We start from the raw sequence: 13,656 nt of genomic DNA, 5'->3' as shown, positions 1-13,656 counted from the left end.
TTCTCTAGCAGGGGTTGTACCTGGGAGATACTTCTTACTTGACTTATCTTCCCATATTTTAAGTTGTCTGAAAATTCAGTATTTGAAATGCACAAAAATTCCTTCAAGTTATTTCCATTATGATTCCTATGGTCCCAGAAGGGTTTGGACACCCAAGTTTTTAATATCCCTTTTAAAACATGGGAGACTTAGGAAAACTGCAATATAACTGAGGGTTTTCACGGTGTTCCATGAAACTGTGACCAAGGGATTTTGTGAAACTCTTGTCCCCTGTTTCTAGGAGCTGGGGCCTGGTGATTACTGTTGCTCTCAAATCTGGGCCATTTGTGAGAGAACACCCTTTTCCTCACAGGGAGCTGCCTGAGGAAGCATGGAGCAGGCCTGGTTAAAATGGAGAATGATGATGACAATGATGCCTCACCTTGTGCCGTGGATGCATGATAACATTATATTAGACATTCCCAATGATTAGTCTTAGCTCATAATTTTCTCCTATGAAGGAAGGATCCTTCCTTGATCATGAGTAGGTGGAGCCTTTCTAACACAATCGACTGATAGTATCTGATAGCAGCACTGGCAAGGAAGAGGCCAAAAAGGGCCCCAGCTTTGAAGGGGAAGAGAAATTAAAAGGTGATAAGTGGAGTAGTTATGGGAAGAGTGAAGACTGGGGCTTAGGGTCCTGCTCCTGATGTGAATGAATAAGGGAACAAAAGAATGAATAAGCATTTATTTAGTGCTTCTCCTGTGCCAGGTCTACAAACAGCCCCAGTTTACTTCCAGTCTATCCCTTGTTCTCTATGCCCCAGGCTTGGAGTCACAAAGACTCATCTTCATGACTTCAAAACTGACCTCAGACACTTACTAGCTGTGCGACCCTGGACAAGTCACTTCACCCTGTTTGCCTCAGTTTCCTCAGCTGTAAAATGAGCTGGAGAAGGGGGGCAGCTAGGTGATGCAGTGGATAGAGCACCGGCCCTGGAGTCAGGAGTACCTGAGTTCAAATCCGGCCTCAGACACTTAACACTTACTAGCTGTGTGACCCTGGGCAAGTCACTTAACCCCAATTGCCTCACTAAAAAAAAAAAAAAAGAGCTGGAGAAGGAAATGGCAAACCAATCCAGTATCTTTGCCAAGAAAACCCCAAATGGGGTCACAAAGAGCCAGACATGACTGAAACAACTCAATAACAACAACATATGTGCCTGGCACTGTGCTGGGGATATAAATACAAAAGCAAAGACAATCTCTCCTCTCCAGGAAATTCTTTCTTTTTTTTTTCTTTTTTTTTCTTTTTTGGGGGGAGGGGGATGGTGGGGAGGGGCAGGGCAATGAGGGTGAAGTTACTTGCCCAGGGTCACACAGCTAGTAAGTGTCAAGTGTCTGATGTCGGATTTGAATCCAGGGCCAGTGCTTTATCCACTGCACCACCTAGCTGCCCCAAGGAAATTCTTTCTGATATGGGAAGATGACACATAGAGAGGAGTGGTAGCCAAGGAGAGTCTGGGACAGAGAATTTATAAAGAGGGGGGATTGGGCAGCTAGATGGCGCAGTAGATAAAGCACCGGCCCTGGATTCAGGAGGACCTGAGTTCAAATCCAGCCTCAGACACTTGACACTTACTAGCTGTGTGACCTTGGGCAAGTCACTTAACCCCCATAGCCCTGCCAAAAACAAAAAAAAAAAAAAAGAGAGGGAGGATTGAGGTCACAGGACATAAAACTGCCCGGCTTTCCAGAAGAGTAGTGTTGATTTGACTGATCCTGGCCCCAAGGCCAGACTCTAGGTAGATGGGAGTGGAGCTAGTTAGCTCTGGTAATTTGTGCTGGCTGGTTGTAATGAGATACAGGATTTCATTCATGCCCTGCAATCTCACAACTCTATAATGAGTTAAGTTTGTCTTATCTTATTTAACTTAGTCACTAATTATCTCCTTAAAAAAACTCAACTTTTGTCTTCAGTAGCCTTAAAGGAATAGGAGGCAGGGAGTACACACGCATGTAGGCCAGGAGAATCTGCAAGCATCAAAGATCTTGGAATCTGGGTAAAGCCTAGGGACGATAGTAGAGAGATCCAGAAAAGGGCCCTAAAGCCAGTGGCTCAGGGGTCACTGACATTCAACTAAGTCAAAGAATAAAAAAAGGCACCCCCCCCACCATGGTTTTCTGACAGGCAGTTGCTAAATTATTATGCTTCAGGAATCTTCTAGGTGTAATTGTCCTCTACTTGAATGCCTTTGATCACTGCAGGATCCATAATGTTATTACATCAAATACCACTGATGGTGTCTGCCTGGAGTCTTATTTCTTCAAACTCCAGTCTCTCTGGTGTTGTTCAATCTCCAATTCTGCAGCCCTAAGTACGTCCAAATCTATGTAATCACCAACCTAATTTGCCTCACAGAAGACAGATGGGTGTGCAAAGTGAGGTGAGGGTGGAAGCTTGAATCTCTTGCTAGATCAAGGAGGTAAAAAACTTCTGCTCCCTTGGAACAGGCTTGCCTAGAGTAGCTAGAAGTGTTGGCTATATAAACAGAATAGGAAACAGCTAAATGGTTCAGTGGGTAGAACACTGAACAGTCAGGGAAACCTGGGTTCAAATCTGGCCTCGGACACTTAGTATCTGTATGATCTCTGCTTCCTCATCTGTAAAAATAGGGGTAATAATAAGATTTATCTACCAGAGTTGTTTTGAGGATTAAATGATATAATATTTTTAAAACCCTTTGCAAACCTTTAAAGGTTATATATAAATGCTAGCTATAAGAACCAGCCTCGGGGCGGCTAGGTGGCGCAGTGGATAGAGCACCAGCCCTGGAGTCAGGAGTACCTGAGTTCAAATCTGGCCTCAGACACTTAACACTTACTAGCTGTGTGACCCTGGGCAAGTCACTTAACCCCAATTGCCTCACTAAAAAAAAAAAAAAAAAAAAAAAAAAAAGAACCAGCCTCAAATACAAAGTATCAGTACCTCACCTGAGTATTAAGTGAGGAGAGAAGAGCTCCAGGGAAGGATTCCATACCCAGGTAATTTTTTTAAGTGATTTGAACAGGTACAAAGTCCTGCTGTGTTTTACTCATTTGATTTACTTAATCCTCAATCTCACATAATACCTGAAATTATAGATTTAGTCAAAAGATACAATTAACAGTTTATATGAGAAGCTACTCACAAATACCTTCTCCTTTCTTCCCCACAAGTGAGGGAGTTGTATTTAAGCAATTGTGAATATGCCATGTGGCCAAATAAAGTGGCCATTTTTCAAAATTTATGTACTTCCTAAAACTCCACTGAAATTGGGGGCATAAATTTAAATTACCATAAGGCAGTTTGAACAAATCTAGAAATAAATTCTTTGAAACATGGTCAGGGTTTTGAAATGTGGTTTCAAAAGATTCTAATTTTTTTTCAAAATTTTATTCTTTTAAAAAATCCAATGGGGCCAAGTTCTTTGCCCTGAAACACCATATCACAAGTGAAAGATTGAGGTCATTTTGGCTAAGAATGTCATGGATGTTTTAAAAGCAGTTGTTTTCTGCCTAACATAGTTGTAGGATTTTAGATCTACAAAATGAAGAAGTTGAATGAGGTTCTGGGTTGAAGGCACTGTCTGTCTCTAAATCCCATGATCCTCTAAGGCACATAGAATCATTGGACCATATGTTTAGAGCTTGAAAGGACATAATAGTCCATCTAGTCTCTCTCAATTTACAGATGAGGAAATGGTGGCTCAGGGAGGGTAAGTAATTTATCCAAGGTCACAAACTTAAGTAAGTTTAAGAGGTGGGATTTGAACTCATCTTCTAATTCCAAAATCAGTGCTCACTTAACCATACCAGACTGTCTCCTCAGTCTGGTCCTGAAATGTGATATAATGAAAAGAGCCCTAGCCTCAAGAAGTCAGGAGACTTGAATTCAGGCAAACCATGTAATCTCTATTGACCTCAGTTTACTTGTCTGTTAAACAACTATAATGCTATGTTCCCTGTCTATCTTCTGGAATAGATGTAAGGATCAAATAATGGGTAATGGAAATAGGAATAAGTATTTATAAAGCATCTGCTATGTGTAAGGCACTGTGCTAAGCATTTTAAGATATTACATCAATTGATACTCAGAATAACCCTAGGATTTAAGTGCTATTATCATCGTCATTTTATAGTTGAGGAAACTGAGGCAGGCAGAGGCTAAGTGATTTGTCCAGGGTCACACAAGTATTAAATGTCTGAAGTCAAATTTTAACTCAGATCTTCCTGCCTCAGAGCCCAATACTCTATCCACTGTACCACCTAGTTGTGATAACAGCCTTGAAAATATTTGGGGCAGGTATAACCATGCTGTGCACACAATTGATGCTTAATAAATATTTGATTAATCAAATTAAATAAAATGCTATGTGGCCATAATGTAGCAACATTAAGAAAGATTGATTGAAAGATATTAGCATAGGAGCCTGAATAATGCTAGCTTCAGTCTCCTCAATCTGCAAAATGGATATACTAATAGCACCTCCCCCACACACAGGGTTGTAGATATATGTAAAACTCTTTACAAACCTTGAAGCACAATATATAAATGTATATATAAATATATAAACAGCCAATGGGCTGTTGTTGTTGTTGTTGCTGTTATTAAAAGAGGGAAGGAACTCGGACAGCTAGGAAAGGACATACATAGCAGGGAAGGGAGCCAGCTGATATACCAGAGAGCAAACCCCAGGGCAGTGGTTTCTAAATAGTAGATCTGAGGGAGCAGCTAGGTGTCCCAGTGGATAAAGCACCAGCCCTGGATTCAGGAGGACCTGAGTTCAAATCCAACCTCAGACACTTAATAATTCCTAGCTGTGTGACCCTGGGCAAGTCACTTAACCTTCATTGCCCCACAAAAAATTAATTAATTAAAATTTTTAAAAAATAAAAATAGTAACCCTGAATTTCACTGGGTGTGCCAAGGATTTCATGGCACTTTAACACTTTCAGCTGCATACCAGTGACCCAATCTAGCAAGTCTCCTGACTGACCCTTTAGTGTTGCCAACTTAAATGTTCAGTGAGCCCAATTACAGCAAAGAGTGAGAATACTGTGCCCTGCCCTACCTAGAGAGTAGAGTGATCATGTTCCAAGATGCACCTTAAAAACCCAACTTTGCTCTTTTTGAAAGTACAACAGTTGGCCTCTATATTAGCGTATCCACACCATTCTAGGGGATGAGCCCCCTGATATGATACCAGGGGGCATAAAGGTTTGTATAGCAACTCTCTGTTGACTCACTTTAAATTCTTTTTAAAAAGAGTTCAGTAATTGGCTGGTTTCAACAAAACTAAATTATATTGTCCTTAGAGAGGCAGCTTGGATTATTAGACAGGAAGCCAGCCTGAGGGTAGCTAGGTGACACAGTGGGTAGAGCACTTCCCTGAAGTCAGGAGGACTTGAGCTCAAATCCAGCCTCAGATACCTACTGGCTGTGTGACCCTGGGCAAGTCACTTAACCCCAATTGCCATCACCACCCCCCCCCAGAAAAAAAACAGCCTGCGGGGCAGCTAGGTGGCACAGTGGATAGAGCACCGGCCCTGGAGTCAGGAGTACCTGAGTTCAAATCCGGCCTCAGACACTTAACACTTACTAGCTGTGTGACCCTGGGCAAGTCACTTAACCCCAATTGCCTCACTAAAACAAAACAAACAAAAAAAAACAGCCTGGGAGTCAAGAAGACCTGGATTCAAGTGCTGCCTCTGATACATACTGTCTTTGTGACCCTTGGTAAATGATTTAACTTCTCGGGCAGCAATGTAAGACTGATTCTAAATTGCAGATCTGTATGGGTAGAGGAATTTTCCTCTTAGGTAGATTCCTATGTCTCAGATCTGGACCCTTCCCTCTCTAACCCTCCTAACATGGCATTAGTTTAAAGAAAAGCAGTACTTGTGTGTTCTGGCCAAATACTGGAAAAGAGGCTTCTATCCATAACCAGAGAACAATTAGCAAATCAATTCATGGTCTTGTTTATCCTTTTATTCACTAGGACAATCAGTGGTTTGTTTCAAATGAGATGACCTGATTCTATTACAATTGATGATTCACCTGGACTCAACAAGCAATGATTAAGCATCTACTATGCACCAGGTGCTGACAGTATAAACTGAAAACGGCCCCTACCCTGAAGGAGCTTATATTCTGTAGGAATATAATGTCCTTCTCTTGGGTTCAAATAACCAGTTATACAAGTACAGAAGAAGGGAGGTAGAGCTTGATAATACTTCATGTTAAAAAAGGGTGTGAGGGTTTTCCATAATTGTAAGGTCATTTAGATGATTGTAAAGTCAACAATGTGATACAAGAACCCCACCTCTCCCCAAAAACCAAAAAACAGTTAAAATTAATCATCTAAACTGCATTAAGAGAAGTATAGTGTTAAAACAAGGAAGATAGCAATCCACTGTAGTCTGACCAGGGCAAATTACATGGAGAGTGTTACATTTTATCTTCAGTGCCACGTTTTAGGAAACACATTGATAAGCTAGAATTTATCATCCAATGAAAGTGTTTCTTAATAGTTCTGACATATTATAGCAGGAATACAAGCCTAGTCAGCATTTTCTTAAATCAGCCCCTGTAATTAAGGCCCAAGGCCTTGCATAAACTAGCAAATAATTAGTTTATTTTTGACAAAATGAAATATGGCTCTCAATAATGCATTTTTTCATTATTCTTCTCTTTCAGGATATTATTAATGACATATGTGTCTGTGTCTGTGTATATGTGTATATTTATACACACATGCAATATGCATGTGTGTATATATACATTTATCTATAAAGATGTATGTATGCCTCTGTGTGTATATATGTATGTATGTATGTATGTATGTATGTATGTATGTATGTATGAGAAAGCCTCCCTTTTTGCTAATTACACAAGAGATATATCTTCATTGGGGTATCTTGGAGACTCCTATAATGAGCAAAGCATCTTTATCCCTAAGAAAGGCCCTTTATTTAACCAACTTATAATTTCTGAAAGGCAGCATAGTATACTGAGAGTTGGTCTTGGAGTCAGGAAGACTTAAGTTTCTCCCCCTCCCTCTCCCACTCAACACATAGTGACTGTGGGTGAGTTATTCTACCTCTCTGTAGCATAGGCAACTGTATAAGACCTGTAAGTTGCTGAAAAAGATGCCAGTTTGCTTCAGTGTAGGGAGTTTCTTCATCTGGGAGTTCCTATACCAATAAAATTATAGGCCCAGTCCCAGTCCTCTCTGGTATTTGATGGTCATGGAGAGTTTTTATGGAATCTACCATGAGACAGTGGGTCTGGCAGGGGAAAGTCTTATCCCCTGGAGAGAAGGAAACCAGCAATCAAAGTACAGGCGGGTGGTGGTACATTTTCCTGAGCAAACTCCTTGGATGTTAGAACATACTTGGATGTTGATGGTGAATAAATGAGTATGTGTGAAATGTGATGCCAAGCCTTCCCGCCTCCTTTCCTCCTGGTGCCTTTGCATATGGCATTTTCCACTGGGTAGATAGATCTTTAAGGTCTTGAGGAAAAAAGAGTCACACCTCCCACTTCTTAATATGGCCTGGGGACATATTTTCCCACTTCTACCCTCAACCCTATGGGGGCCTTAGTAGATTAGATACTACTAAAACAAAACCCATGCTAATTTGGACACAGGCTAGCTGTGGGAAAGTTTGCCTTCATGCTAGCAAAATTTTCTTTTGCCTGATATGATTCACTATGATAGAGTGAATAGCAGCCCTGAACTGGGTGTCTCATGCTGGATATGCTAACTAGCTGTGAAGCCTTGGGTAACATCCTTCCCCTCTGGGTTTTCTTTTCCTCCTCTGTAAAATGATGGGCATAGATTCAGAGACCCCTTCCAACTTTAAAATTCTATGTTCTAAGGCCTCTTCCAGCTTTGTTATCCTCTGTTTTCTAAGGCCCTTCCTGCTATAATAAATATAATAAAATAAAGTCCCCTCCAGTTCTGACATTGTTGGTTCTATGCTCTAGTTTTTGCTCCTTCTAGGTCCAATATCTATAGTCTATGTTCTAGATCAGTGGTATCAAACCCCAATAGAAATGGATCCGTGCAGCCAGCCCATTAACTTAGAAAACCACAGATTAACATCTTGTATTGCATTTTTAATTTATTTTGTTAAAAATTCCCCACTTATATTTTCATATATGGTTTGGGCCATACTCCAGAGTTATGCAGACCACACCTCTACAATCTAAAGCCTCTTCTAGCTCTATAATACTATTTCAGCCAAGGAATATTCTTATGAAATTTGATGTATTTGGTTTTTTTTAGGATTATTCATGAAGATGGTTTCTCGGGAGAAGACGTGAAGCAGTATAAGCCTGTGGTCTATAGCAACACTATCCAATCCCTGGCAGCTATTGTCCGTGCCATGGACACCTTGGGCATTGAATATGGTGACAAGGAACGAAGGGTAGGTCAATATTCTGATTGAGACAGTGGACTGAACGACTCCTCTCTCTATTACTCTGCTTTCTCCTTTTTTAAATACCAGGCTGCCTGGAAGGAATGACTGTGGATTATGCCGCCTAAGAGAAGGCATATTTACACAACCTAAGCAAATATATCCAACTGACTTGGTAAATATAATCGAAAAGGGGCCTTAGAGTGAAGAGGTAGGCACAGCTCTAAGAAGGAGCTTTTAATCAAGGCAGTTTGAATACCATATTTCTTCTGCAGATAAGAAATGCGTCTGCCAACCTATGCGCCATTCAGAAGCTAAGCCCTACTAGCACTGCAGTAATACCTTACTGCTGAAAATTAAGTTGAGGCATCCTCCAGTCAGTCAGTATGCATTTATTAAGTACCAACTATGTGCCAGGGCCTGTATTAAAGCCTGAAGATACAAAGAAAGGTAAAAGAGAGTCCCTACTGGGGGGAGGGGGGAAGATTGCATTTTAAAATTGCTCTCTCCTCCCCCACAAAAGAAAGTATTTTCAGCCACTCTCGGTTGAGTGTGGGATATTCCTGACAGATGTCTAAGGAGTTCTCTCCTCCCCTATAGGAAGGCCATGTCATAGAGCAGGGGCTGTTTTTAAGGTCTGTTTCTAGGCATCCCTTAAGTGGTGAACTGAGTAAGTATATAAAAGCAGCTTGTTTGCAAACATTTGAATTAACCACAGGACTGAATTATACTCATCCACTGTGGTAACACTAAATAGAGAGAGAGAGAGAGAGAGAGAGAGAGAGAGAGAGAGAGAGAGAGAGAGAGAGAGAGAGAGAGGGAGCGCACAAGCGCAGAGAATGTGCCTGTTTTCCTAGTCAGAATAGGAAAAGGAACTCCTTCCTGGAGCAGCTTTTTCCCTCTTCTCCTATAGGGATTCGAAATCTCAATGATATTTTCAAACATAACTTAATTGTATTGAGATTGTATACTAATGGGGATCTCAGAGCACAATGGCAACTGGGGTATGGATGGCTTAGAATTGGACACAATCTGCTGATTACTCAGTAGCTCAGTTTGAATTATGCACATATCTTGTCATTGCCAAAATCCGTGCACATTGGGTGGGATGAGGAGGGGGGCTGGAGCAAACCTTCATCTTCCATGTCTGATAAATAGTCTGTGACAGATGGCTTTAAATGTAGAAATTTAATTTTTTATGCACAAAGTCCTGATTCCACAGAGTAAACCCATCAGCACCAAGGCCCCAGCTTTGCCAACTAACGGAGATGCTCTGGAATCAGGGCTGACTGTTGGGTTATTGGGAGTCAGGAGACTCACCAAAGGTTTCTGCAGTTCCCTCTACTATAGAGAGGGGCAGGAGTAGAAGTGACAAATTGGTTCTGCATAGAGAAGTCATCTGATTCCAGCCTTACCACTGGACTTGAATGGTCATGAATTCTATTCTACTCTTGGTTAGAAGCAGAGAGGGAGGGATGTAGTAATAAGCAGGATGAATTTCCTCTTCCCTTCAAGGTATTCCTACATAATCCAGGAATAAGCAAATCACCATGCAATCAACGAGTATTTATTGAGCATCTTGCTACTTCCTCTGCACAGTAAAGATAATCGTACCTTTACATTTGTACAATACTCCATTTCGCAAAATGCTTTGTTTCATCTCCCTCTCCTTTATATGATTCTCTATCTTTCCTATGAAGTAGGCATGACCTTCCAAAGAACAAAATCAGATCCCCTCTCCTAACCCTTTGCTCTTGTCCCTAGAAGAATACCACTTGATCAGTGACAAAAGTGAGTGTACAGGACAAATATGTGGCCCCTGATCAAATCTTTTGAGAAGGAGCCAATAAAGTAACCCTCTAAGGCCCTGCAAACACCAGGAGACTCATAAAACTGCATAGACCAGGTCCTTAGATCTCACCTGGTGGGAACTATTCTCTTATATTTGTCTTTTTTTCCTTCTCCCTCCCTCCCTTCAGCAACATTTACCTCTTGTGACCTACTACCTATTACTATTCTATCACTTGGAGCCTTTCTGCTTTGGTGTCAGTGAATGGTAATAGGTTAATCAGTAGAGACTAAAGGATTATAAGGCAGGGATTCAGGTTTATCGTTCCCCAAAGATGTCATTCTCTAGAAAGAATATCCAAGTTTGAAGTTCGATTCATCTTACAATCTGATATTCGTTCAAATTCTTATTGTGTGCCTACTACATACAAGGCATTGGGCTAAGCATTCCAAGGATTATAAATCCATTTATTCCTGGGGCTCTCCCCCTACTATGAATTTACCACCATCTAGTAGGGGAGATGATGCTTTTGATACTTTGATAGATCTATAATTTCACTGGTATTCGTGCTCCTTACACCAAGGTAGGATACTTTCTCATCCTATGTAATTCTTGACCATATTTTTCTCTAAATCTTCTATAAATTATTTATTCAAAATGTTAGTCTTGTTTTAATATCTTTTGAGTACTGCTATAACATCTGATGTTTCTTTGGAACTGTTATCAACTCTGAAAAAGATCCATATTGGAGTGTGAAAGAGCTCTATCTTTGACACAATTCTTTTCAACATTTTAGTCAGTGACTTGGTTAAAAGAATAAATGGCATGCTTAGCAAGCTTTCAGGTGATACAAATCTGGCAGGGGACAGGAGACATAGACATTATGTTGGATGATAGAATCAAAAACCAAAACATTTTAACAAGCTAGAACCAAATTTAATAAGAAATTTAATAGTTTAAGTCAAACATTTTTAATCATCTAGATGAGTACAGATGGAGGAAATGTGACTAAACAAAAGTTTGTGTGGAAAAAAAATCTGGCTATTTTAGTGGACTGAAAGTTTAAGTACACATGGGTACATATCATGATGTGTTTAAGTACATATGAGTGTTTAAGTACATGGGAGTACATCGTGATATGTTTAAGTATATATGAAAGTTTAAGTACATATCATGATATTGCAGCCAGAAGACCCACTAGTTATCTGAGGCTGCATTGAGAAGTATGATGCCCTTAGTGAGTTAAAAGATATACCTGTGTTACTCTGCCATAATCAGGCCACTTCTGGAGTATTGTGTTCATTTCTGGGTGCCATATTTTAGGTAGGAGAGCAACAAACTGAAATGGATCCAGGCAGTAGTGACTAAAATGGCAAGAAGACTTGAAACTATACCGCAGATGGAACAATTGTTGGAGTTGGCAGTGGATTTATATATAGGATGTCAAGGAGAAGGAAGAGGCAAAGATCCAGATGATAAGCCTGAGAAAGCTGGTCATACCATCAAAAGAAATAGAAAATTCAGAGGAGGGGCAAGTTTGAGGGAAATGGTGACGAGCTGAGTTTTAGACACTTTGCTTTTGAAGTATCTGGGAATTGTGGAGATGAAATTGCAATCAGAGGACCTGTTTTGAACCCTAGCTCTGTTACTTTATCTTTGGATTAGGAGAAGATCTCTCCAGACCTCAATTACCTTTTCTATAAAATAAGATGGAGAGAGACCAGGTGATCCCTAAAGTGCCTTCCAGTTCTAAATCCTATTATCCTTTGAAATATGAAACTGGAACTCAGAGGTTAGAGATGTAGATTTAGGAGTCATCTGTATAGAGGTGGATAATTGAAGCCATAAGAGTGGGTGGGATCCTTAAGGAAAGTAGGTCAGAGAACAAGAGAAGGTGGGCTCAGAACAGAGCCTTATGCCACCCATCCCCCCTCTTTAAGCATCCTAACTAATTTAGAAGCATACATTTGCATATACAAATCATTTCTATAACAAAGAATGCTGGATTTAAAGTCAGAGGACCAGGATTTAAATCCTGGCTTTGCCGTTTATTAGCCATGTGACTTTGGGCAAGTTACCTTTCAACTCTGGGTCTCAGTTTCCTCATCTATAAACTGAGACCATTAGAGAAGATAACCTCTGAGGTCCCTTACAGCTCTAGGTCTACAAAAACCTAATGCCTTCTGTTACTTTCCAGGGAGCTGAATGCTTTAGCCTAAATAGGATGTATATGAATGATCCTTTGGGTGAATACTTCAGAAGTAAGGGTAGAATGAGAATTTCAGGAATGTAGACAACACCATCAGAGGAAATATCTATGTTCAGGGGGGTCTTTTGTAAAATCTTGGTTGGCTATCAGACATTATCCTAATCTGCCTTTGTATAGGGACAACTCTGCCAGTGACTTCATTATAAGAAACCCTCAGTTATTCATGTTCATTGAGCTCAATATGCTGTATATCAAGGGAATTTTCCCATGTGACAAGTGTGTGGTGTCCCAGTCCATTACAGCTGTTGTAGGATTCTCATACAAGATGCAAACCAGCCAGTGATGCTTTAAAAGGGCGGGGGCAGGGGGGAGTAAGGGGAGAAATAAACTTTTGTATGGGCACATTTTAACTCACACAAGAAAAGCCTTGAGATCTACCTGAGCCACTCAGAGAATGAGGAAGCAGTGAGTGTCAAGAGAAGAGGGGCTTAGGCCAAAAGCTACATCCAGGTCTCGGTCCCTGGAGGGACAAGAATACAAGTGAGTGTCACTTGCCAGAGAGGACAAAGATATGACTAGTTGGCAGTTGGCAGGAAAGGAGAAACCGTTTTCTCTACCTCTGAAGTGAAATCATCAAGGTGGAAGACAGAGTCTGTGATCCTTAGAGATCCTCTGGCTGTCCTGTAAACTTGGCACATCCCTGGTTACACCATGCTCTCAGCAGTTTTCCTTGTTTGGTAAGAGAACACCCACGTTCCATTCCCTACACCAGGGCTGCCCAGTGCCATAGGTGAGGAACAGGGTTGGTTTTTTTTTATAGGTATGATCAGTCTCAGGTGTGTCTTATTGGTTATCATCTTATGTCACTGACAGGGAGATGTGAGGGATTAGGCAGCAAAGCTCATTTGAGTACGAGACAGATCTGGAATTCTCCAGCCTAGAACAATCTAGATATGAAAGGTTCCACAAAAGGAGACTAGGTGATGGGCACTAAACAAGAAAAGTGGGCATTTCTAGTGCACATACAGCATGGCAAACCCATATCTATCACAAGTGGAAAATACCTGTCTCTCCTTCTTGATGAGAGAAAAATGGAGTGTGTCATACTGAAAGGCCCCATTAGCACTTTCATCCAGCTGTATCCCTTCCCTAATTTGTCTCTTCTTGCTGTTTTCCTCAGCATCATTGACCTAGAGGACAGGGCAGTTTATCA

General features: G+C 40.8%; 1 protein-coding gene across 1 annotated transcript in view; it reads left to right on the top strand.

Moving 5' to 3' along the window:
* Nucleotides 1-13,656, top strand: part of GNAO1 (G protein subunit alpha o1) — a 265,161-nt gene that overhangs the window by 95,627 nt on the left and 155,878 nt on the right. Inside the window, exon 3 of the mRNA XM_043983866.1 lies at nucleotides 8,313-8,454. Within this exon, the coding sequence (XP_043839801.1) occupies nucleotides 8,313-8,454 (142 nt within the window). The remainder of the gene's footprint in view (nucleotides 1-8,312; nucleotides 8,455-13,656) is intronic.

This window comes from Dromiciops gliroides, chromosome 2, assembly GCF_019393635.1.
Source record: "Dromiciops gliroides isolate mDroGli1 chromosome 2, mDroGli1.pri, whole genome shotgun sequence".
Taxonomy (NCBI): Eukaryota; Metazoa; Chordata; class Mammalia; order Microbiotheria; family Microbiotheriidae; genus Dromiciops; species Dromiciops gliroides.
This window is presented reverse-complemented; position numbering and strand designations above follow the sequence as displayed.